At 39.5% G+C, this 22,871-nt stretch overlaps 1 protein-coding gene across 1 annotated transcript in view; it reads right to left on the bottom strand.

The window, feature by feature from the left end:
* Nucleotides 1–7,702: 7,702 nt before the first annotated feature.
* Nucleotides 7,703–22,871, bottom strand: part of LOC126184586 (probable arginine--tRNA ligase, mitochondrial) — a 53,572-nt gene continuing 38,403 nt past the window's right edge. Inside the window, exons 4-7 of the mRNA XM_049927022.1 lie at nucleotides 22,556–22,677; nucleotides 21,531–21,679; nucleotides 20,656–20,730; nucleotides 7,703–7,947 (exon numbers count right to left, since the gene is read on the bottom strand). Of these exons, the coding sequence (XP_049782979.1) occupies nucleotides 7,797–7,947; nucleotides 20,656–20,730; nucleotides 21,531–21,679; nucleotides 22,556–22,677 (497 nt within the window). The 3' untranslated portion in view covers nucleotides 7,703–7,796. The remainder of the gene's footprint in view (nucleotides 7,948–20,655; nucleotides 20,731–21,530; nucleotides 21,680–22,555; nucleotides 22,678–22,871) is intronic.

Below are 22,871 nucleotides of genomic sequence, written 5' to 3'. Positions count from 1 at the left end.
GTCATGAAATTTGACATTCTTACAGTTCCTGTGTAAAAATGTTATAAATCTAAGAGTGGCAGTTTACTATCATTGGTGGCAGGTAGTTACTGGATGCCAAAATTGAATTTTGGCTTTTTTCTCAACTCTGAGAATTGTGTACCACCTTAAAACAACAGTTGATTTCTTGCATAACGAACTATGGCTCTAGATGGGGTGTCAAATGAATTACATTGCCATCATCATCATCATCATCATCATCATCACCACCACCACCATCATCATCATTTAAGACTGATTATGCCTTTCAGCGTTCAGTCTGGAGCATAGCACCCCTTATACAGTTCCTCCATGATCCCCTATTCAGTGCTAACATTGATGCCTCTTCTGATGTTAAACCTATTACTTCAAAATCATTCTTAACCGAATCCAGGTACCTTCTCCTCGGTCTGCCCCAACTCCTCCTACCCTCTACTGCTGAATCCATGAGTCTCTTGGGTAACCTTGCTTCTCCCATGCGTGTAACATGACCCCACCATCTAAGCCTGTTCACCCTGACTGCTACATCTATAGAGTTCATTCCCAGTTTTTCTTTGATTTCCTCATTGTGGACACCCTCCTGCCATTGTTCCCAGCTACTAGTACCTGCAATCATCCTAGCTACTTTCATATCCATAACCTCAACCTTGTTGATAAGGTAACCTGAATCCACCCAGCTTTCGCTCCCATACAACAAAGTTGGTCGAAAGATTGAATGGTGCACAGATAACTTAGTCTTGGTACTGACTTCCTTCTTGCAGAAGAGAGTAGATCGTAGCTGAGCGCTCACTACATTAGCTTTGCTACACCTCGCTTCCAGTTCTTTCACTATGTTGCCATCCTGTGAGAATATGCATCCTAAGTACTTGAAACCGTCCACCTGTTCTAACTTTGTTCCTCCTATTTGGCACTCAATCCGTTTATATTTCTTTCCCACTGACATTACTTTCGTTTTGGAGATGCTAATCTTCATACCATAGTCCTTACATTTCTGATCTAGCTCTGAAATATTACTTTGCAAACTTTCAATCGAATCTGCTATCACAACTAAGTCATCCGCATATGCAAGACTGCTTATTTTGAGTTCACATACCTTAATCTCACCCAGCCAGTCTATTGTTTTCAACATATGATCCATGAATAATATGAACAACAGTGGAGACAGGTTGCAGCCTTGTCTTACCCCTGAAACTACTCTGAACCATGAACTCAATTTACCGTCAACTCTAACTGCTGCCTGACTATCCATGTAAAGACATTTAATTGCTTGCAAAAGTTTGCCTCCTATTCCATAATCTTGTAGAACAGACAATAACTTCCTCCTAGGAACCCGTTCATATGCCTTTTCTAGATCTATAAAGCATAGATACAATTCCCTGTTCCACTCATAACACTTCTCCATTATTTGCCGTAAGCTAAAGATCTGGTCCTGACAACCTCTAAGGGGCCTAAACCCACACTGATTTTCATCCAATTGGTCCTCAACTAATACTCGCACTTTCCTTTCAACAATACCTGAGAAGATTTTACCCACAACGCTGATTAAAGAGATACCTCTGTAGTTGTTACAATCTTTTCTGTTTCCATGTTTAAAGATTGGTGTGATTACTGCTTTTGTCCAGTCTGATGGAACCTGTCCCGACTCCCAGGCCATTTCAATTATCCTGTGTAGCCATTTAAGACCTGACATTCCACTGTATTTGATGAGTTCCGACTTAATTTCATCCACCCCAGCTGCTTTATTGCACTGCAATCTATTGACCATTTTTTCCACTTCCTCAAATGTGATCCTATTTCCATCATCATTCCTATCCCATTCTACCTCAAAATCTGAAACATTACTGATCGCATTTTCACCTACATTGAGCAACTCTTCAAAATATTCCCTCCATCTTCCCCAGGCATCCACAGGATTCACCAGCAGTTTTCCTGACCTGTCCAAAATACTTGTCATTTCCTTCTTACCTCCCTTTCGAAGACTGCTAATTACACTCCAGAATGGTTTTCTAGCAGCTTGACCCATAGTCTCCAACCTGTTTCCAAAGTCTTCCCACGATTTCTTCTTGGATGCTGCAATTATCTGTTTGGCTTTGTTTCTTTCTGCAACATAACTTTCTCTGTCTACCTGGGTTCTGGTATGTAGCCATTTTTGATACGCCTTCTTTTTCCTTTTACAGGCTGCCTTGACTGTATCATTCCACCAAGCTGTTTGCTTCTTCCTACTTTTACACACTACTGTTCCAAGACATTCTTTAGCCACTTCTAGTACTGTGTCCCTGTACCTTGTCCATTCCTTTTCCAATGACTGTAATTGGCTACATTCAACTAACTGGTACCTTTCTGAGATCGCTGTTATGTACTTGTGCCTGATTTCCTTATCCTGAAGTTTCTCCACTCTTATCCTCCTACATATGGACCTGACCTCCTGCACTTTCGGCCTCACAAACCCAATTTCACTGCAGATTAAATAATGATCAGTGTCATCAAAGAATCCCCTGAATACACGTGTGTCCCTCACAGCCTTCCTGAATTCCTGATCTGTTATTATATAGTCAATGACAGATCTGGTTCCCCTGCCTTCCAAAGTATACCGGTGTATGTTCTTATGTTTAAAAAAGGAGTTTGTGATTACTAAGCCCATACTGGCACAGAAATCCAAGAGTTGTTTCCCGTTCCTGTTGGCCTCCATATCCTCTCCAAATTTACCCATAACCTTTTCATACCCTTCTGTTCGATTTCCAATCCTGGCGTTAAAATCACCCATGAGCAGAACACTGTCCTTGTCCTTTACTCTAACAACTACATCACTGAGTGCCTCATAAAAACTATCCATCTTATCTTGATCTGTCCCTTCACAATGCGAATATACTGACACAATCCTAATTTTCTTGCTAGACACTGTCAAATCTATCCACATCAGTCGTTCGTTTACATACCTTATTGCAACTACGCTAGGTTCCATTTCTTTCCTGATGTAAAGCCCTACACCCCATTGTGCTATTCCTGCTTTGACTCCTGACAGGTAGACCTTGTATTCTCCCACTTCCTCTTCTTTCTCACCCCTTACCCGAATGTCATTAACAGCTAAAACATCCAGCCCCATCTTACTTGCAGCCTCTGCCAGCTCTACCTTCTTCCCAGAGTAGCCCCCATTGATATTAATAGCTCCCCATCTCATTACCATTTGTTTGCCAAGTCGTATCTTAGGAGTCCCTGGTTTGTCAGTTAGAGGTGGGACTCCGTCACCTCCAAAGGTCTGAGGCATTTTGCTCTGATTGTTGCCAGCATCATATTTAAAGTACCAGGGAAGCAGGTTGCTAGCCTTACTTGCCCCGAGTCCCATTGGGTTTTACCCCTAACGGCTAAGGGACTAACCGGTGGATTTGGTAGTCTTTGCCGTATGAGCACAACGGTGACCACGACTCAGAATATGTCCGAGATGCCCAGCCTTATTCCAAAGTAATTGGTATCCCGACTGTCGGGACCACTTACTTGGCCACTCATACGTTGCCCGTGGTTCATGAACTAGGACATGACTACAGGAAACCACACCATGAACTACATTGCCAAAAAAAAGAAAAGAAAAAATTGAAGTGCCCACAAATTCTGGTCAGATGTTAATGTAACTTTGTAAATGTAACACTATCAACAAGTATATAAATCATTAGTGTTGAAATTCTCTGTGACAAGCAGACTAGCCACCACAGTGCATTAGTACTGTTCATGTTTACTATTGTTACCTGACCTGGCAAGATGTATATAAAGGGCACGAACGGAGTCAGACGAGTGATCACTTCGAAGGACATGGAGACGTAGCTTACTCATGTTTTGCAGTGTTATCAGCACCTGAAAGTTTTAAAGGGGTCTCACTGGGCATCTCCATTTGGTCAGTTGATTGAATCATGTAGTATCCAGATTTGTGGGGCATTGGATGTGACAATGGCCAAATGATGGCCTGCACGCGAATATTAGGGCAGATACACTCATCGTCAAGATTCCGGTCAATCACATGTGACGACAATTGCCTAATCGTGCCCCAAGAACATTGTAAACTCTTCACATCTTTGTCTGCCAACTGAGAACAAGTAATGGACTCCTTACACCATTATGTGTCATGCCATGCCACTGCTCACACACTAGCAGCAGCCGATTAGTTGGTTATCTTCCCGCACATATGCTGCTGCTAATACAACACAACACAACACAACACAACACAAACAGTTGTGTTTGGAATGATGCTGTGACCCGAGAAACACACACTGCTGATAAATGGCATGACATTGTGGTCAGCACTTTGGTTTTTCAAACATGTTAATCCACATAGCATCTGATACCTTTCGACCTATCCAAGGACGTAGCCCACAACATGCTACCACCGCAAACTTTTTTCACAAAACGGTAACAATAACATTGAATAAATAATAAAATAAAGGTTCTCACAAGGGAACCTCCCCATCGCACCCCCCTCAGATTTAGTTATAAGTTGGCACAGTGGATACACCTTGAAAAACTGAACACACATCAATCAAGAAAACAGGAAGAAGTTGTGTGGAACTATGAAAAAAATAAGCAAAATATATATACAAACTGAGTAGTCCATGCACAAGATAGGCAACGTAACAGGAAATTGTGAGCTCAGGAGCGCCGTGGTCCCGTGGTTAGCGTGAGCAACTGCGGTACGAGAGGTCCTTGGTTCAAATGTTCCCTCGAGTGAAAAGTTTAATTTTTTTATTTTCAGACAATTATCAAAGTTCAGGCACTCACACATAATCAACTTTGCTCTCCAAAATTCCAGGACATGTTCAGATTTGCTTGGACATATGCAAGATTTGACGCTCTACGCACGGAAAAATTTGAAAACGATAAAAACATATCTTTTGACAGAACGCAGGGAAAACTGTGCAACTGTGAAACTGTTGCACTCATTTGTTGCAGTTTATGTGACAAACTCTTATGTTTTCATCACTTTTTTGGGAGTGATTATCACATCCACAAGAAAACCTAAATCGGGCAAGGTAGAAGAATCTTTTTACCCATTCGCCAAGTGTACAAATTAGGTGGGTCGACAACATATTCCTGTCATGTGACGCACACGCCATCACCAGTGTCGTATAGAATATATCAGACGTGTTTTCATGTGGAGGAATCGGTTGACCTATGACCTTGCGATCAAATGTTTTCGGTTCCCATTGGAGAGGCACGTCCTTTCGTCTACTAATCGCACGGTTTTGCGGTGTGGTCACAAATCACAGACACTAAACTTATTACAGTGAACAGAGACGTCAATGAACGAACGGACAGATCATAACTTTGCGAAGATAAAGAAAGAAAAATATTTCACTCAAGGGAAGACTTGAACCAAAGACCTCTCGGTCCGCAGCTGCTCATGCTATCCACGGGACTTCTGAGCTCACACTGTACTTGATGTTACCTATCTTGCGCATGAACTACTCAATTTGTATATTTTGCTTATTTTTTTCATAGTTCCACACAACTTCTTCCTGTTTTCTCGATGGATCTGTGTTCAGTTTTTCAAGGCCTGTCCACTGCGCCAACTTATAATTAAATCTGAGGGGGGTGCGATGGGGAGGTTCCCTTGTCAGTGTTCTGCTTTGCCACCGCAAACATGTTTGCATGACATCATGACTCCTGTGCTGTGATTGGCTGGTAAAAGGAAACATAGTGGGCACAATGCTGTGTTGCGTGTTTGTGAAATTAAAGTGGCGTATTTGGTGATTTTTGTATTTATACTTGTGTACTGCAAAAATATATGAAGTTTAAACTGATGCACAACATTAATGAGGTCTACAAACCACATATTTTGTTTCCAGAAATATCAGAAATTTGACTTCATTGGATAAAATATCACCTGTATTCCAAGTTAAAAGTGAAATTTGTTCATTGTTTTGGGAGAATGAATTATAAGTGATTAAACCAGGAAGATTTCAAGAAATTTGAAGGGACAAATACTTCAGGCAGAGCTGATGGAAACACTGAAACTTAATGGGTTGCATCTTCACACTGAATTAACAACTGTTATGGTCACAGATTCATGTATTAGGTCTGTGTTCGCAGCTGTATTTAAAAGTGCAAGTCTCATCCTTGTAAGATATTCTAAAGGGATACAAATCCCTAAATAATTTGGTGGAACAGAAACAGTGTATGCGAATATTGTCAAACATCTGATGTTCTGCTGAAGATAGTTTTGTCTATCATGTTCAAATTTAGAATCCAGGTGGCTGTTTCCAGAATACTGTGAAGTTTTGATGGATCAGTGGTATAAAGTGTCAGAAGTGAACTTTGAATTTGTGATACTGCTCTCTTTTGAAAAATTTTGAACATTGTATGGCCGCAAAGCCATTTTCTACAATTGATTAGATTCAATGAGTTTAATATAAATTATTTCTTTCTTAATAATGCAAATACATCAATGCCATTTGTAATGTCAATAAATGTTATTGACACTTATATTTCCAATTTCAATGCAACACCGAGAAACGATGAAATAAGATCAAGAACATGCAGTACTTCAAAAATAATCCACCAGAAACTTATACCAAAATCAGAAAAAAGAAAGGCCAAAATTGGGAAAAATAACACCGACATTGGCTATAAAATAAAATGATTTTTTTCCCTGTCTTTACTTAATGGGAAATGTACAAGAACCCTGGAGAGAGCTTATAGATTAATAAAATGATCTCATCAATCATTATTACTTTACTGCAACAACAAAGAATGTTAACCAAATCAGATTAACTAAATTCTCACATCTGGTTTTGGCTATAATTCTAAGTTAAAATGTCTTCTCTCTCTCTCTCTCTCTCTCTCTCTCTCTCTCTCTCTCTCTCTCTCTCTCTCTCTCTGTGTGTGTGTGTGTGTGTGTGTGTGTGTGTGTGTGTGTGTGTGTGTGTGTGTGTGTGTGTACTGTCTACTTGTATATGATAGCTGAATGGTTGCTGATGTAGCAGCAATGCCATGAGCCCTCGGTTGTACTTGCAAACTCATGTAATCCTTCTCCTTTCTGTGCTGGTACAGGCCCCTTGTAACCGACAACTCAAGCAATGAGTTTACAGTTAAATGGACTGTGGCACAGACTTGTGATTTCAGTCTCCAAGAAGGTGAGTTTGGAGATGATGTAATGGGATCCACTGATGAGTTTAGAGTGACTATATGGAGCTCATTTCTGATCTATAGTTCATATGATCTACTTTGTTCCTTATCCCCTCATTAATAATTTTTAATAATTTCCTGCAATTTGTACCCATTTAACAAAATGAATTGCTGTATCATAATGTAAGTGTAAGAGGACCATTATGGGGGGAGGGGTTGTTGCATACAAATGGAGGGGCAAGAAACAAATTATTTCCACTTCCATGGAATTACATGAAAAATAATTGGTACCATGACGACTCATGTGCATGTGCAACTAAAAAACAGAATTTTTCTAACTCTCAGTGATCATATTATAGATCTCCATCTTACGTCAATGGGAATTCGTGTACAAACATACATATTTTAACATTTTCTTTCCAGAATGCATTGAAGTAGCATTAACTGTATAGTGTATAGTGTTCTTTGTACATAACTTTCTATGAAGTGAAAATTATGTCTTAAAAGAAAAGTTACAAAAGAAACTCCAAACTCCAAATTCATTTCAATGATTTTTTAAAGAAAAATACTTACATTTATTTATGAAAAACATGAGCTACACAGTACAATATATTGATGTATGGCATGACAACATATGACAGTTGTATTTTATTAAATCACTGTGTATGCTACATTTCTTCCAAGGGCTTTAACCCCAAAATCCTCATTCCTTGATTTAAGACAATTCGTGCTGCATGGAACATCATGAGTCTTTGCGACGCAATATGCAAACCTTGGTCCTTCACTTGCAGCACATTAAAGGCCTTATTCACAGCATTACTAGAACAAGAAGAAATTTCAATTTTAATATAGTTGTCACAATGTGGAGCAGCTTTATTAAATTTATTAACCTACTTTTCAGCTAGTTCTTAAGTTACCTAGTTGGCTACATAAAATTTTAACCTCACAATGTATCAAAGATAGAAATAAAAATTTACTAACTAAAAATGGATGAACTTCTGAAGCCTCCAGAATGCATTCATTCATTACCTCATGAGCAATGCTATTAGAGATAGCTGCTGTGTTGGAGACAGAGTGTTCCTGTCAACATAATTTGACTTGTCATACGATCACTGTTAGACCCAGTACTGACTGTAGATATGATAGTCAGGCACAGGTTGTGGTAGATGCACAATATTAGTCCATTTGAGCAGAGTGAGATTGCGAGTGACAAGCATGGGACAGTTCACTTCTAATTTTGCCCAGGCTCCGATTTTCCCATGGCACTGTGTCAGGCAAAATGATCAGCACCTGAATATACTGTTGCACACAACAATGTGATGACTACAGGAGTAACTGGTCTACTATTTAAGATTATAACAAAAAACTGATGGGGGTCACAGTATTGCAAATTACTTGTGAAGTCAGTGCTGGATGATACGAATAGATGAGCATATACACCATCCAGAAGTCCCACCCTGGTATGGAGTAAAGAAGTTGCGGTGCCACGTCTGCCTCTCCTCACAGCATGTCACAGAGCACAAAGAAGAGCAAACATATAAAGAGGTCGCGGTGGCTGGTAGGTTGCATTACACATAAATATAAATTGATGGAAGGGCGTAAGTATGCCAAGAACAACGTAAGGCAATCCACCTTGATCGACATGAGGCCAATTTTCATGCATGTGTTGTTTCATGTGGGGAAGTGGGAGGGGCGAGGGAGGGGGGGGGGGTCGGAATGTAAGCCACTTATGTGTCTACCACTATATGTCATTGGTCAATGGTAAAGGAACCAATTGTTTAACCACATGCAACTGCTTCTGCCTCCAACACTCCACTGAAAAGTACTAGCACCATCCCCTTAATCCCATATTTTGTCAGAAAGGTTTAAGGGACATTTCAAATAAATGAGAGCCCATGTAATCAATGGTCACAAGTTTCGTGCAGCTACTGAGAAGCCATGGCTCAAGTAAACTCCCCCAAGTACGTTTGATGTCTTGTCGAGTCAATGTCATGATGCACCACTGCTGTTGTGACCCTGAGTCACAAACCTGGTTGATAGGATTCCCTCCAGCAACAGAGAGTGAACAAGACAGCCTACATGCCCAGTCGCTGCTGCAGCTCCAGTTATAGCAATGTACCTATTCAAACAGCTCCTACACTGGATTGGACTTAGCCTCAGCGAAGCACTGTCACAGGCTAGGAATATTGTACAACGATCTCTTGAAGTTGGAGAGTGCTCATAGAGTAAATGTGTGTTCTGGAACCAGGACTGTGTTTCTCTCAGTAGGTGTGCTTATAGGTATGCATACCTGATGTGAAGTTGGGAGTAGCACCACTGTCTGCAATGACATCAGTGAAACCTCAGTGTTTATTGACAGAACACACATTGACGATGAAGTGTAGCTACAACAGTTATGTTTTAATGATGAGGATTAATGGGCAAGTCAAAAATCCTACATTGAAGGAAGATACATTGCCTATACAACATACTTGGTGCAATTAGAATAGTTTGTGTACATCAAGGACTCGGTGGTTTAGGTCACCACAGTATCAAGAATATTTAGCATTATGAACATTTTAAATATGTTGTACACAATTTACAAAATTTTATGCTTAGTCTATTAAAGTGCACTGTTTAACCAATTTTTAGAGGAAGAAAAGACGAAAGCAATAAACAGTTTGAGTATATTTTCAGATAGTGCAACAAACTGACATCACATAACAAGTACTGCAACTGCTGCAGTCGCATCAGTAACACACGGGAAAGGCTGCTGATCAAGCTGTGCAAAAAAAGAACATGAACAAATGGAAGTTAGGAGAAAGGCATTGGCATTCCACCCATTTAACCAGAAGAATGAAAAATTTACAAATTATATGATCCGGATGGAACAGCATTTTATGGCCCACAGAACTATGGTTGAAATAATGCAAAGAGCCTTTTTTCTGTCTAATGCTGGAGCTAAAATTTATAATTTAGTTTAACAGCTGTTCTTGGACAAGGACATGAGTACATTAAGCTATAAAGAAATTACGGAAAAATTGAATACTTCAAAAGTAAAATTCTTGTGCCCAAAGCACATTACAGGTTTTACAGAGCATATAAAGAACTCTGTCAGACAGTTAAGGAATGGGTTACTATGCTCCATGGTCTAACCAGAGACTGTAAATTTAAATGTGAAAATCCAAAGAATAATTTTTCATATGGAGATATGACAGTAAAGAACATGTTAATAGTACATGCTCCTAAATGCCAGTTTACAACCTCATTAGGTCAGCTAACCCAACACTCGAAAAGTGCTTAGCTATGACTCAGGAATTTGAGGAGACAAAACAAATGGAAAAGGCTCTCACCAAAGGGAAAACAAAGTTTTCAAAACAGAATTTCTAGGCCTCAGTAAATTTAGGGGAAACCAAATAGGCAGAAATGCGAAAACATCCCCAAAAATGACAGAAATACAAAATTAGTTCAAAATGGAAATCACAATAAGCAAAGTAAAGTAAAATCACATGCCAAGTGTTTCATCATATGTGACAGGAAAGCATGCTATTACAAAAACACAAAATGTTTACATTATCATTAAAAGGGGCACAAGATGGAAGCATGCCTACAAAAACAACATAGGAGCAACAGATATAAGGAAGACACTGCAAGGGCCAATGAAGAATTTGAAAATAGGATACACAAAGTAATATCAGGTGGTACTAAAGCAGTACTGGTATGTGTTGAAATAAATGGGAAGAGAGAACAAATCCAAGTGGGTAAAGGTTTTTCCAAAACTATAATCAAGTGCACAACTCATGAATTTATTGGATTACCTCAGTTAAGCAAATTTAAGAGTACTCTGACAAGCTATAGTGATCAAACAATTACAATAAAAGAACACTGTACAGTAAATGCTCAGTATAAGCCTACAGTAGTACAAGCAATAACTGCTTGCAACGCAGTCTGCAGCAATTGGCATCATGGGACTTGACCTCTGTAAGAAACTCAGGTTTACAGTTCAGAACTCAGTAAATCAAATACAGGTAACAGATGAGAAAGAAGAGTGTGCAACACATGGTACAAAGTAAAAACAATTTTTTTGCGGATCCCCAGGAAGCATCAAAGATTACCAGGTGCACATAATCTTAAAGCCTAATGCAAATCTGAAGTTTGCAAGGTTAAGCCCATCCCTTACACACTGTGTGTGAATGTCAAACAGGAATTACCTAGATTAGAAGGAAACAGCACAACTGAACTCGTTACAAACAGCCAATGGGCAATATCCTTAGTCGTAGCAGTAAAAGCAAATAGGAAGATATGGCTGTGCTGTGACTTCAAATCCACCATGAGCACGACTGTGCTGTGACTTCAAATCCACCATGAGCACACAGTCAGCAATTGATACATACCCATTTCCAAGAGCTGAAGATACAATGGCAAAGTTAGGTAGAGGCAGGTACTATCCACACATTTATTTGAGAGACACCTTAAACTGTCACTCAGTGAAGAAAGTCACAAATTGATGTTTATTAACACACCATTTGGCCTCGACAAATATAAAAGATTATCTTTCTGCATAAATTCTACCCAGTCTTATACAAAGGTAACTAGAATTTTTTTTAATTAGGAATATTCTGGGAGCAGCAAACTGCATAGATGATACAGTAGTCTCAGGAAATACGATCAAAGAACACTAAACTTAAAGGAATAGTTTAAAACACTACTAAACACTGAACTCTTTGTAAATTAGGATAAATATTCCTTCTTGCAGGAAGAAATGGAGTACCTTGGACATACACTATCAGGAGAAAGTATATGCAATACCACCAAACACTTGCAAGCCACTGCAAAACTTGCGGTACCCACCAAAGTGTTACAGTTACAACTGGTCTTGGGCCAAACTCGATAGTAGAGTAAATTCATTCCTACAGCAGCTATAATAGCCAAGCTGCTCAGAAAAGGCAAACCATAGAACATGGATAAAGGGTTGTCAAATAGCTTTTGATAAGATGAAAGGTGGTTTACTGGATTCAAAACATTCAGTCACATATGAACCTAAGAAGCAAATAATATATGCAGCAGATGCTTCGGATATAGACACTTTGGCAGCATTATCACACTAAGTGCACAGTGATAAACCCACTGCTTTCATTTCCATAACTTTGAAACAGTGCGATGAGGTTACTCTCAACTAGAGAAAGAAGCTCTTGTCCTCATATTTGATATTAAGAAATTTCACAATTACTTTTATGGGCACAATTTTTTCTACAAATTAACAATAAACCTTTAGTGACAATATTCAGACCTGCAGTGCAGATTCCAATCCAAAGTCAACAAATGTTGCAAAGATGGTCATCGTTACTGTTGACTTATAATGACAAAATACCCTCTCTAAAAAAAGGAAAGAAAAATAAATACGCACTACGAAGGCATTGCCTGAATGGGATAGAAATCAGTAGGGGTTATGTACATGTACAGACAAACAAATGATAACAATTTCAGAAAAAACTGGTAATTTATTCAAGAGAAAGAGCCTCACAAATTGAGTAGGCCAATAATGTGTTGGTTCAGCTTTGGCCCTTACATAGTAAGTTATTCAACTTGGCATTGATTGATGGAGTGGTTGGTGTAGTAGCCACCAGAAAGATCGCGGGAGGCGCACATTGGCACGGCGCGTCACGGACGGTAGTTGCCGCCAGTAGAGTCCCGTCCACCAGAGGGCACGCGAGAATTCGGACGCGACCTCTGCCGGCGTAACAACAAGAACAACAACAACAACTCCGGCAGCACAGGCCGTGCGCAGTCAGTCAACATCGGGCCTAGGACACAGTCCTGGTCTACGCTAAGTGAAGTGCGACGTAACGTGAACAGTGTTACTACAGTTGGAAGCCATACTGAGGGATATTGTGTCAAATTCAGTCCAACTGGTGCACTAGATCATCAAAACCCAGAGCTGGTTGGAGGGTCCTTTCCATAATGCTCCAAACGTTCTCAATTTGGGAGAGATGTGGCGACCTTAATGGGCAAGGTGGGGTTTGTCAAGCGTGAAGACAAGCACAAGAAACTCTTGCTGGGTGCGGGCAGTCATTATCTTGCTGCAATGTAAACCCAGGATGACTTGCCATGAATGGAAACAAAATGGGGTATAGAATATTGTTGGCGTATCATTGTGCTGTAAGAGTGCTGTGAATGACGACCAAATTGGTTCTGCTATGAAAAGAAATGGCACCCCAAACCATCACTCCTGGTTATCATGGTGTAGCATGGGTGACAGTCAGATTGGTATGCCTCTGCTGTTCAGGATGTCTCCTGACACGTCTTCACCAATCATCGGTCTCCAAGTCCAGTCTTTATTAGTTCTGCTTTGTAATGTTGTTGATTATAGTTACTTGTTATTTGGTCTATTGTGGATGTTGTAGAGCAAGTTTCTCATGTTGGAGAATGTATTGTGATTTTCAAGTTACAAGAAACTAAGAGATTCAACAGTTCTGCTCTTATTTTATGGGGTTTGCTTAAGTCTATATTGAAATCACTGCATATGAGGAGTGTTTGTTTATTTTTTACAGTTAGAATTAATGTTTTTCCATATGTTGAAGAAAGTTTTTTATGTTTCCATCAGATCTGTAAAGGCATACTACAGTTGTTTTGTGTGATGGTAATTCTGTGGATGATATTTCAAAATCCATTTCCCTATTTAGGTCTTTAGTTGTTCTGTATTTTTGTAAGTTATTCCTTTTCTGACAAAGATGCAGTTTCTACGACATTGAAGTTCCTCTCTACAAGTGTACGCTGCCAATTCATAGTTTGTTATGTTTGCTGTTTGTAATATACCTTCTCTTAACAAATGCTCATTAAGACATAGCACTGAAGCATCATTTAATTCATTTGTAAGCATTATTTCCAATTCTATTAATTTATTGCACAGAGACTGAACATTCTGATGGAACAGCATAAAATTATGAACCTTTTTTTTCTGGATTACTTGTTGAGCACCTACCTTTGCTTTGTTTTCTGACTTTTGTTTTTCATTTTCTTCTAATACCAGTAGATGATCTGTTTTACTGGCAGAAACATGTCTAATACACTACTGGCCATTAAAATTGCTACACCATGAAGATGACGTGCTACAGACTGGGAATTTAACCGACAGGAAGAAGATGCTGTGATGTGCAAATGATTAGCTTTCCAGAGCATTCACACAAGGTTGGCGCCGGTGACGACACCTACAACGTGCTGACGTGAGGAAAGTTTCCAACCGATTTCTCATACACAAACAGCAGTTGACCGGCATTTCCTGGTGAAACGTTGTTGTGATGCCTCGTGTGAGGAGGAGAAATGCGTACAATCACGTTTCCGACTTTGATAAAGGACGGATTGTAGCCTATCGTGGTTGTGGTTTATCGTATCGCAACATTGCTGCTCGCGTTGGTCAAGATCCAATGACTGTTTGCAGTATATGGAATCGGTGGGTTCAGGAGGCTAATACGGAACGCCGTGATGGATCCCAATGGCCTCATATCACTAGCAGTCGAGATGACAGGCATCTTATCCGCATGGCTGTAATGGATCGTGCAGCCACGTCTTGATCCCTGCGTCAACAGATGGGAATGTTTGCAAGACAACAACCATCTGCACGAACAGTTTGACGACATTTGCAGCAGCATGGACTATCAACTCAGAGACCATGGCTGTGGTTACCCTTGACGCTGCATCACAGACAGGAGCACCTGCGATGGTGTACTCAACAACAAACCTGGGTGCACGAATGGCAAAACGTCATTTTTTCGGATGAATCCAGGTTCTGTTTACAGCATCATGATGGTCACATCCGTGTTTGACGACATCGCGGTGAACGCACATTGGAAGCGTGTATTCATCATCGCCATACTGGCGTATCACCCGGTGTGATGGCACGCAGAGCCATTGGTTACATGTTTCGGTCACCTCTTGTTCACATTGACTGCACTTTGAACAGTGGACATTACATTGCAGATATGTTACAACCCGTGGCTCTACCCTTCATTCGATCCCTACAAAACCCTACATTTCAGCAGGATAATGCACGACCGCATGTTGCAGGTCATGTACGGGCCTCTCTGGATACGGAAAATGTTCGACTGCTGCCCTGGCCAGCACATTCTCCAGATCTCTCACCAACTGAAAAGGTCTGGTCAATGGTGGCCGAGCAACTGGCTCGTCACAATACGCCAGACACTACTCTTGATGAACTGTGGTATCGTGTTGAAGCTGGATAGGAAGCTGTACCTGTACACGCCATCCAAGCTCTGTTTGGCTAAACGCCCAGGCATATCAAGGCTGTTATTACGGCCAGAGGTGATTGTTCTGGGTACTGATTTCTCAGGGTCTATGCACCCAAATTGCGTGAAAATGTAATCACATGTCAGTTCTAGTATAATGTATTTGTCGAATGAATACCCGTTTATCATCTGCATTTCTTCTTGGTGTAGCAATTTTAATGGCCAGTAGTGTATTTTTTGTAGTATTATTTACATTATCAACCCCCTTAACTAACAGTCAGTTTCCATTGGTTTTTATAAAAGTGCACACATCTGCCAACACTTGACTGCAAGTTTTGGAGCCTAAGCCAGTCAGATGAAGTCCATCTTGTCATAGACACTTATTGGTGACAAAGTTAAGATCTAAAAATACTGTCCCTAAGGTATCACACTGATTTCGTATCCAGTCATTTATCCTGTCTATGCATGTATCAGTCACTGATCTTCTGTGTAAAATTCCACTTATCACTATCTTGGATCCGGGATACATGTTTTTGGTAGTTCTGATTATGTTTCTTGTTTCGTTAATCAGCTCACTTTCACTGCAGCTGCAAAGAGAATTCGTCCCCACAAACATGAGAACACCTTTATATATTTCATTGCAGGCCGTGATTTCACCTTCCTTTACGTTTTGTTTGGTACTCAACATGTTTTTCAGATGTTTACTCATCTGATGTAGTTTAATCCCAGGTCAAACATCGATTTTACAGCTCGGGACTTCGATGTTTCTCATAAGAAAATCACCAAGTAACAGGAATTTGTTTTCAATGCACTGCTTTACTTCATACCTAGTGGTTCTCTTTACGTTTCTTTTGTTTGGCCATTTGTATATGTTTGATGGTTTCACACGTTTTGAGTCCTTTTTTTCTTCATTTTCAGAATTCGTAGGATTATTTCTCATATTTTGTGTTGTCTTCTGAGAATGACTAAGGTTTTGTTTATAGGATTCAGAATACAACCGTTTTTCACTACAGGGTTTCTCATTTTCTTCATTAATTTCACTTGTAAGCCTACATTTAATGACTTCAGAGAATGTTTTCTTCTCAATAGAAAGTTTTGCATTTTCTTCTTTTAATAACACAATTTTGTTTTTGAGAGTTTCTGTATCACTGTTTAACTGTTTTATGTTTTCGTTTTTTGAGGTCACAAATTTCATAAGTTCCAACTCTTCTTCACATTCACAGTCACAACACGACAACAAAAAATCGTCATTAATAAATTTTACATCAAGTTTTGTGCATCTTTCATGCCACCAGAAGTTACATTTCACACAAATGATGCTTTTTCACATTCCTTACATGATGAAGTGTTGCGCACGGACTTTTTTGTGGATAACATTGTGTTCCTGCACTGATCTATTGCCACCATCTTCCAGTTAGAATGAGAGGTACAGGTGCAGCCCAAACAGCTAAAGTACCGAAACAGATATTTGCAGCAGGATGTTTTTAATGAGTTCAGTACAGCTAACAAGATCCAACATCTTTGTAGTGCAATATTCCATCATGAATCCAATAATATCACAAAACATTTTGTCAGAACTTTTGAACCACAAATGAAGAAACTCGGCTACAACTATAATAAGGAAGATGCCCTGACATTGTTTCTCAATTCATACAGAATCATTCCTCATAATGACATATCCTCAGCAGAGACGCTTCATGAAAGGAAGATGAGAACTCTACTTTCCTGAACAGCACATTGTAGGCATGGCGTAAATATCGCCAGAGAATTTGGAAGTAGAAAAAGGAATTTTGTTTCTGATAAAATAACAAACTCAGAGGAGCAGCACCGGAAGCAAGCGTAGTACCTGGAGACTGTGGTACATACATTGAGAAACGCAATGTACGTAATAATGATGGAAGATGGTGGTACTGCTGAGAGTATGTGGGCCAGCTCCATCCCTGACATACTTCCATTCCAAAGGTTACAAACTTCTTCAATTTCAGATAGGGACAACATATCAAGCCTGGAGGGGGAAGGTGGAGTCGCAGAACAGCAGCTGTCAACCAGCACTGATGCCTTGCCCCAACCCAAATCTATAAAGTTGGAGTCCAGCAGTGGAAGCGCAGAGGTCAGCACAAAGGTGGATCTCACCCACACACAGCAGTAGCAGAAGTATAAGGGGTATTCAAATGAAACCCGGTCACTAGTGTAAAGTAACGGTAATGATTTTATTAACTCACAAATGTAGTTATACACAGTACACATACTAAAAAATAGTCACCAAAACTGTTGGTACATTTATCCCATGAGCCGGTCAATTCCATCCTTGAAGAAGCTAGTAGGCTGTTGTCAGATCCAGCCATGGACCCAGTCACACACTTCATCGTCCGTTGCAAATCGATGTCTGTGAATAGCTTGTTTTAGAGGTGAAAGTCACATGGTGAAAGGTCGGCACTGTATGGTGGATGTTCCAGTGTTTCCCACCAAAACTGCTGCAATGTCATCATCACCGCATTGGCCTGCATGATCATGTAGGAGGATAATGCCATTGGATAACATGCCTCAGCGTTTCGACTTGATGGCCCATCTAAGATTCTGTAAAGTGGCTTGATAACGCTGGGCATTGACGGTGGTTCCGTTCCAGGAACTTAACAAGCAGTGGGCCCTTGTGGTCAAAAAAGGACATCATGACCTTACCAGGACTGGTGTGTGCGGCCTTTGATTTCTTTGGAGGCAGTGAAGTCACAAGTTTCCACTGCTTGCTCTGATGCTTGTTGTCCAGTTCAAAAGGGTAACAACATGTTACGTCACCTGTGACAATACGCGACGGAAAGCCATATTCCTCCTCATGATAATGTTGCAGATGACTCAAAGACAGCGCCATTTGAGTATTGAGCTATTTGGCAGTCAGTTGGTGGGGAAGCCATTGCACACAGATTTTTTGAAAGTTCAAGTGTTGATGCATTATGGTGTGGGCGGTGCTCATGCTAATACCCGGTAACCGATGGATCTCGTCCACGGTGATTCTGCAGTTGTCCAAGACTACAGTATAAACTTCCACAACCATTTCATGGGTGTGACACGATGAGCCTTCCAGTGACTCACGCCCCTCAAGGAATCATTTGCGTCATTCCACAATACTTGAATGACTCAGACTATACTCACCATACACAGCCTTCATCTATCACATTTCACAGCCTACAACTCCACCTGCTGCCAAAAATCGAATCACTCCTCATTGTTCCTGCTTACTCGCCTGCATGTTCGGTGGTGGACGATAACTTGTGTGACCACCTTCTCTTTGGTGTAAAACCACACTGGTGCTATGCAACATCAAACGGTGCACACACGTCAGTCGCTCTACAAATAGGTGGCGCCACCATATCTGCAGTTACATGGTGCCACCTTACGTGTAAGGCAAAGGTAGACGCACTGATGATATTTCATTTGAATGAACCTCACAGAATATGCTTAATATGCTTCGTATATCTCCACTGGGAGGCGGGATTTTGTGACCCTAATACACAACCCTCCAGGGCAGACTTCCCTCCAGCAATGGAGGATGAATGAGACAGCCTACATGCCCAGGCAAAGCAACTCTGACTGACAATTCTAATGGCCAGCTGCAGACATCATTAGCAGCACAGAACTACATTTCATACCACACATCATGTGAAACAAATAGTGGGAAGTTGTGGTATCACTCCACACTTGGAGTGTAGTTGTGTATCTTTGAATGTGTACCCGGGAGTGTTCCTGCACAGAATCTTTGAGAGTGTGCTTCAAAAGTTCCAATCGTGGTCATCAGTGCCTACACCGGATGGAGGACTGTACTGTACACGCACTGGACTTAATCATCAGAGCAGCATTGTCACAGGTTTGGAATATTTTACAACAATCTGTTGAAGCTAAATATCTGTGTTTGAATACATTTATGTTTTGGAAATTGAAGCTGTACTCTTTCCAGTAGTTGTGTCTCAGGTACGCATGTCTGAAGTTGGGAGTAGCATTCCTGTTCACACTGCTGTCAACAGTGTTGTTGGCAACAGAGTGTAGTTACAACAGTTGCCACTGAGACAAAAGTGTGCATTATCCTCTACTAGTAAGGTGTGTAAAATTCTGCTGCTCACAAGTGTAGTCCAGAACATCTTAATTCAAGTTTCAGAGTTTAACATGTAACTACTATACACAAAATCTTAATTTCCGTTTTGGTAGACACCAGAAGAAAGATTACTGCATCAACACTTCCTCATACAGCACTTACAATTTGTTTTAAAAGTTATCTATCTGTAATAAGGTGAAACAGAGCAAGCTGGGATCTATATACCTGCTCTTATTGCACTCCTACTAATAATTAATTTTTTTGGCTCTGAAGTCAGCTATACAGGTCAAGTACGAACAATGTGTACCTACACGTACCAAAACACTATTCACACTATGTTTCATACAAATATATTATTCTTGTGATAATTTTTCATACACTGATTGCAATGGTATATTTAGTCTTTCTGCAGACCTTATTACTTGAAAGTAATTAATAATTGAAATAGTTACTATAGTATGTAATGAAGATGAAACTTCCTGGCAGATTAAAACTGTGTGCTGGACCGAGACTCGAATTCGGGACCTTTGCCTTTTTCAGACAAATGATCTACCGATTGAGCTACCCAAGCACGACTCAAGACCCGTCCTCACAGTTTGTAGTCATGCTTTAAGTTCGACAGTGACTGTGCACTGTGAAGGTTCTGTTGATATTATACCTATGACTGATAAGGTGAAAGTACTTGCCTGGATAAACAATTTTATGTGCAAACTGGAACTGATCTTCATACTGTCTATAGTGACAATAAATATTGGAAAAGCTACATTACTTAATGTTTGTGTGCTGCACATGATTGGAATAGTTTTTGTGTAACCAATTTTACAGTAAATCTATGAACTTTCTTTGAAAAGACATTGGGGGCAGAATAAGGGTTTGTAGGTAAGTCATCTTTCAAAGGCTGATAAATGTTGCACTGTACCAGCCTCATGCACACACCTCATCAATCAAAGAAACACATACAAGGTTTGTCTACAAGTGGGTGAAAAGTATTTGTAGTTTGAGGGAGGAGCTGTTGCAAAATTCTTAACTCTGAAACAAGTCAGTTGGCAGGCAAGTTAACAAATGACAAACATGGTACCCAGAGAAGGAAATCCACACTATGAAGTCCTTGACTAGTACATCATCAAAATTCTGAAATCTTATCAGCATCATAATTTCTGTCTCAAATCAACTCAAGTTTTACTGTAAATGGTTCATATAAGACTGACCAAACATACTTACCAAATATGAAAAAGATACTGTACAAGATGGCAAGCTTCAAGTTCACTGTAGGTCTTCAATAACACTTCTTCAAATCTAAGGAGAAAGACTCAAATGTTAATTTATTCTTACTCTGCACCATGCAGTAAGCAATTTGTACAACACATATGACATTGCTACAAATATTGATAGATTTTGTCCCCAAAAATGACGTGACAAAAATCACCTAATTTCCTGCTTACAGCAATCAAACACATTTTATTGCATTCTTTTCAATTTTTATATATTGGTATATATATCAGAACATCACAAATGGGAAAAAGTTGCTGCAGAACAGAGAGAGAGAGAGAGAGAGAGAGAGAGACTACAAGAAACACCACTCCACTGTCATTCTGTCTACAAGAATTGTGGGATTTTAATGGGATATTACAATGCCACAAGGGTTAGAGAAGAAATGGGCAGGTATTGGTATTGACCTTACTGAAAGAGTGATCCCAGAAGTTGCATAAAGTAAGTTATGGAAACAAAAGGAAACCAAAACCAGGGTGACCATAAGGGGATTTAAATCTCATCCTTCTTGAATTTGACTGCACCCTCTTATGAAAGTTATCGTGCTCTATATATGTGGTTAATGGATTTTCAGATGATATCTGTATCACAAAAAGGGAGCATTTCAATGGGATGGAATGCTCTTCTGACAATGCCAGCTGCATTTCATTATTTGAAACTGTTTTATTATTCTACATGTGGATGTTATAATTTATAATATGTAAAATTACCTTTTGACAATTCTTATTAAAAAGAAAAGTTCCAGAACTAACTTCTCATCAGAGTTTTTAAAAATCTGAGGCCTGATATTTAGTATAAAAATTCATTAGTGCAGTTATAACACTAACCTTGCTATTTCTCTGACCAATACAATAGCCTCCAGCTCATTAAGAACAGAAGGATCGCAATTATGTGCTAGGGAGGCACCACTGTTTTTCTCAAGGTTCCAGAGCCGACAATGAGTATACTGCAGCCTTATACCAGTGTCACCTTCAACCTAAAACAAAATTCCATGACAGACAATAAATCAGTTGCAACGACAATTAACACTGATTTCAACTTAATGAACTAATCAATGCAAAAGTTGATACTCCAGTAAGAAATATAAAACCAAAGCTAATGTAATATTACTGAATTAGAGATTATAGTGTGATTATTAGTGATTATATAATATCACTCCATTAATCTTAGTGTGTATTTCACATACATTCGTCTACAGCGTGTTAAACATGGTGTGATAGCAGTATAAAATACTTTCTTTGTAATCTTACATGTATTATGCATTGTTCTAACATTTAACACTTGTTAATGTACTCTGCAGTTACAGTGATATTAGTTAGCTGTATAATAATTTCTCTCCCGTGCATCCTTTACTTTCTACCATGAAAACGACCACAAAATTTGAATTTCTTAACAAGTAAAAATACATGATCTCCCAAAACTGATCTCTGGCTCCTCATATAACTGCTTGTTTTTAAAAAGTGGCATTAACAGGAATAACTTTGCTGAGAAGAATCAGAATAATGTTCTGCCTTACAAAAGCACATTAATTACCACTGGTTACATCATAGTTATCTGTGGGTATGACAAAATGACATTATCTCTAAGAGAGAGCTCAGATGTGCAACCTGCTGGCAACTGTCACAAGCAATCCAACAACTTTCATGCATTAGAACAGTACATGGGAGAAAGAGTGTAGAAAGTGTTACCATTCTATCATCATAACATATGATATACCTTTAATGTTTTTACTAGACTATATTCAGCAGTGAGTGAAATATGTTATTTATTATTAAATTTAACACCCACCCAAGAACATTCTGAAGTAATATTTAATACGACAGAAAGAAAGAGGAAATTCATTTCCCCTTACCTGCAAAGCTTTGTTCCAATTAAACTCATAATCTTTTAGCCTTCTCTGTTTCAAGTCATTGATGATTACTGCTGACATTCCTAGGACATCAGCTGTATCTTCTGCCATGTCTTGTCTGGTTGCTATATAGATATACATAAAAATGGCACTTTTAACGAGATACTTAGGCTGCCGAAACACCTTCAAGCTTTTTACTTAATGACCACCAGAATAGGTGCTCTAACATTAAAGAAATTCAGAGCTGCAGATTTTGACAATAACATGTGACAAACTTCGTTTGATAAAAATAACTCAGCTTTTTGGGAAAAAAAAAATT

Source organism: Schistocerca cancellata, chromosome 4, assembly GCF_023864275.1.
Source record: "Schistocerca cancellata isolate TAMUIC-IGC-003103 chromosome 4, iqSchCanc2.1, whole genome shotgun sequence".
Taxonomy (NCBI): domain Eukaryota; kingdom Metazoa; phylum Arthropoda; class Insecta; order Orthoptera; family Acrididae; genus Schistocerca; species Schistocerca cancellata.
The sequence above is the reverse complement of the archived record's forward strand: the minus strand, read 5'-3'. Positions and strand labels throughout refer to the sequence as shown.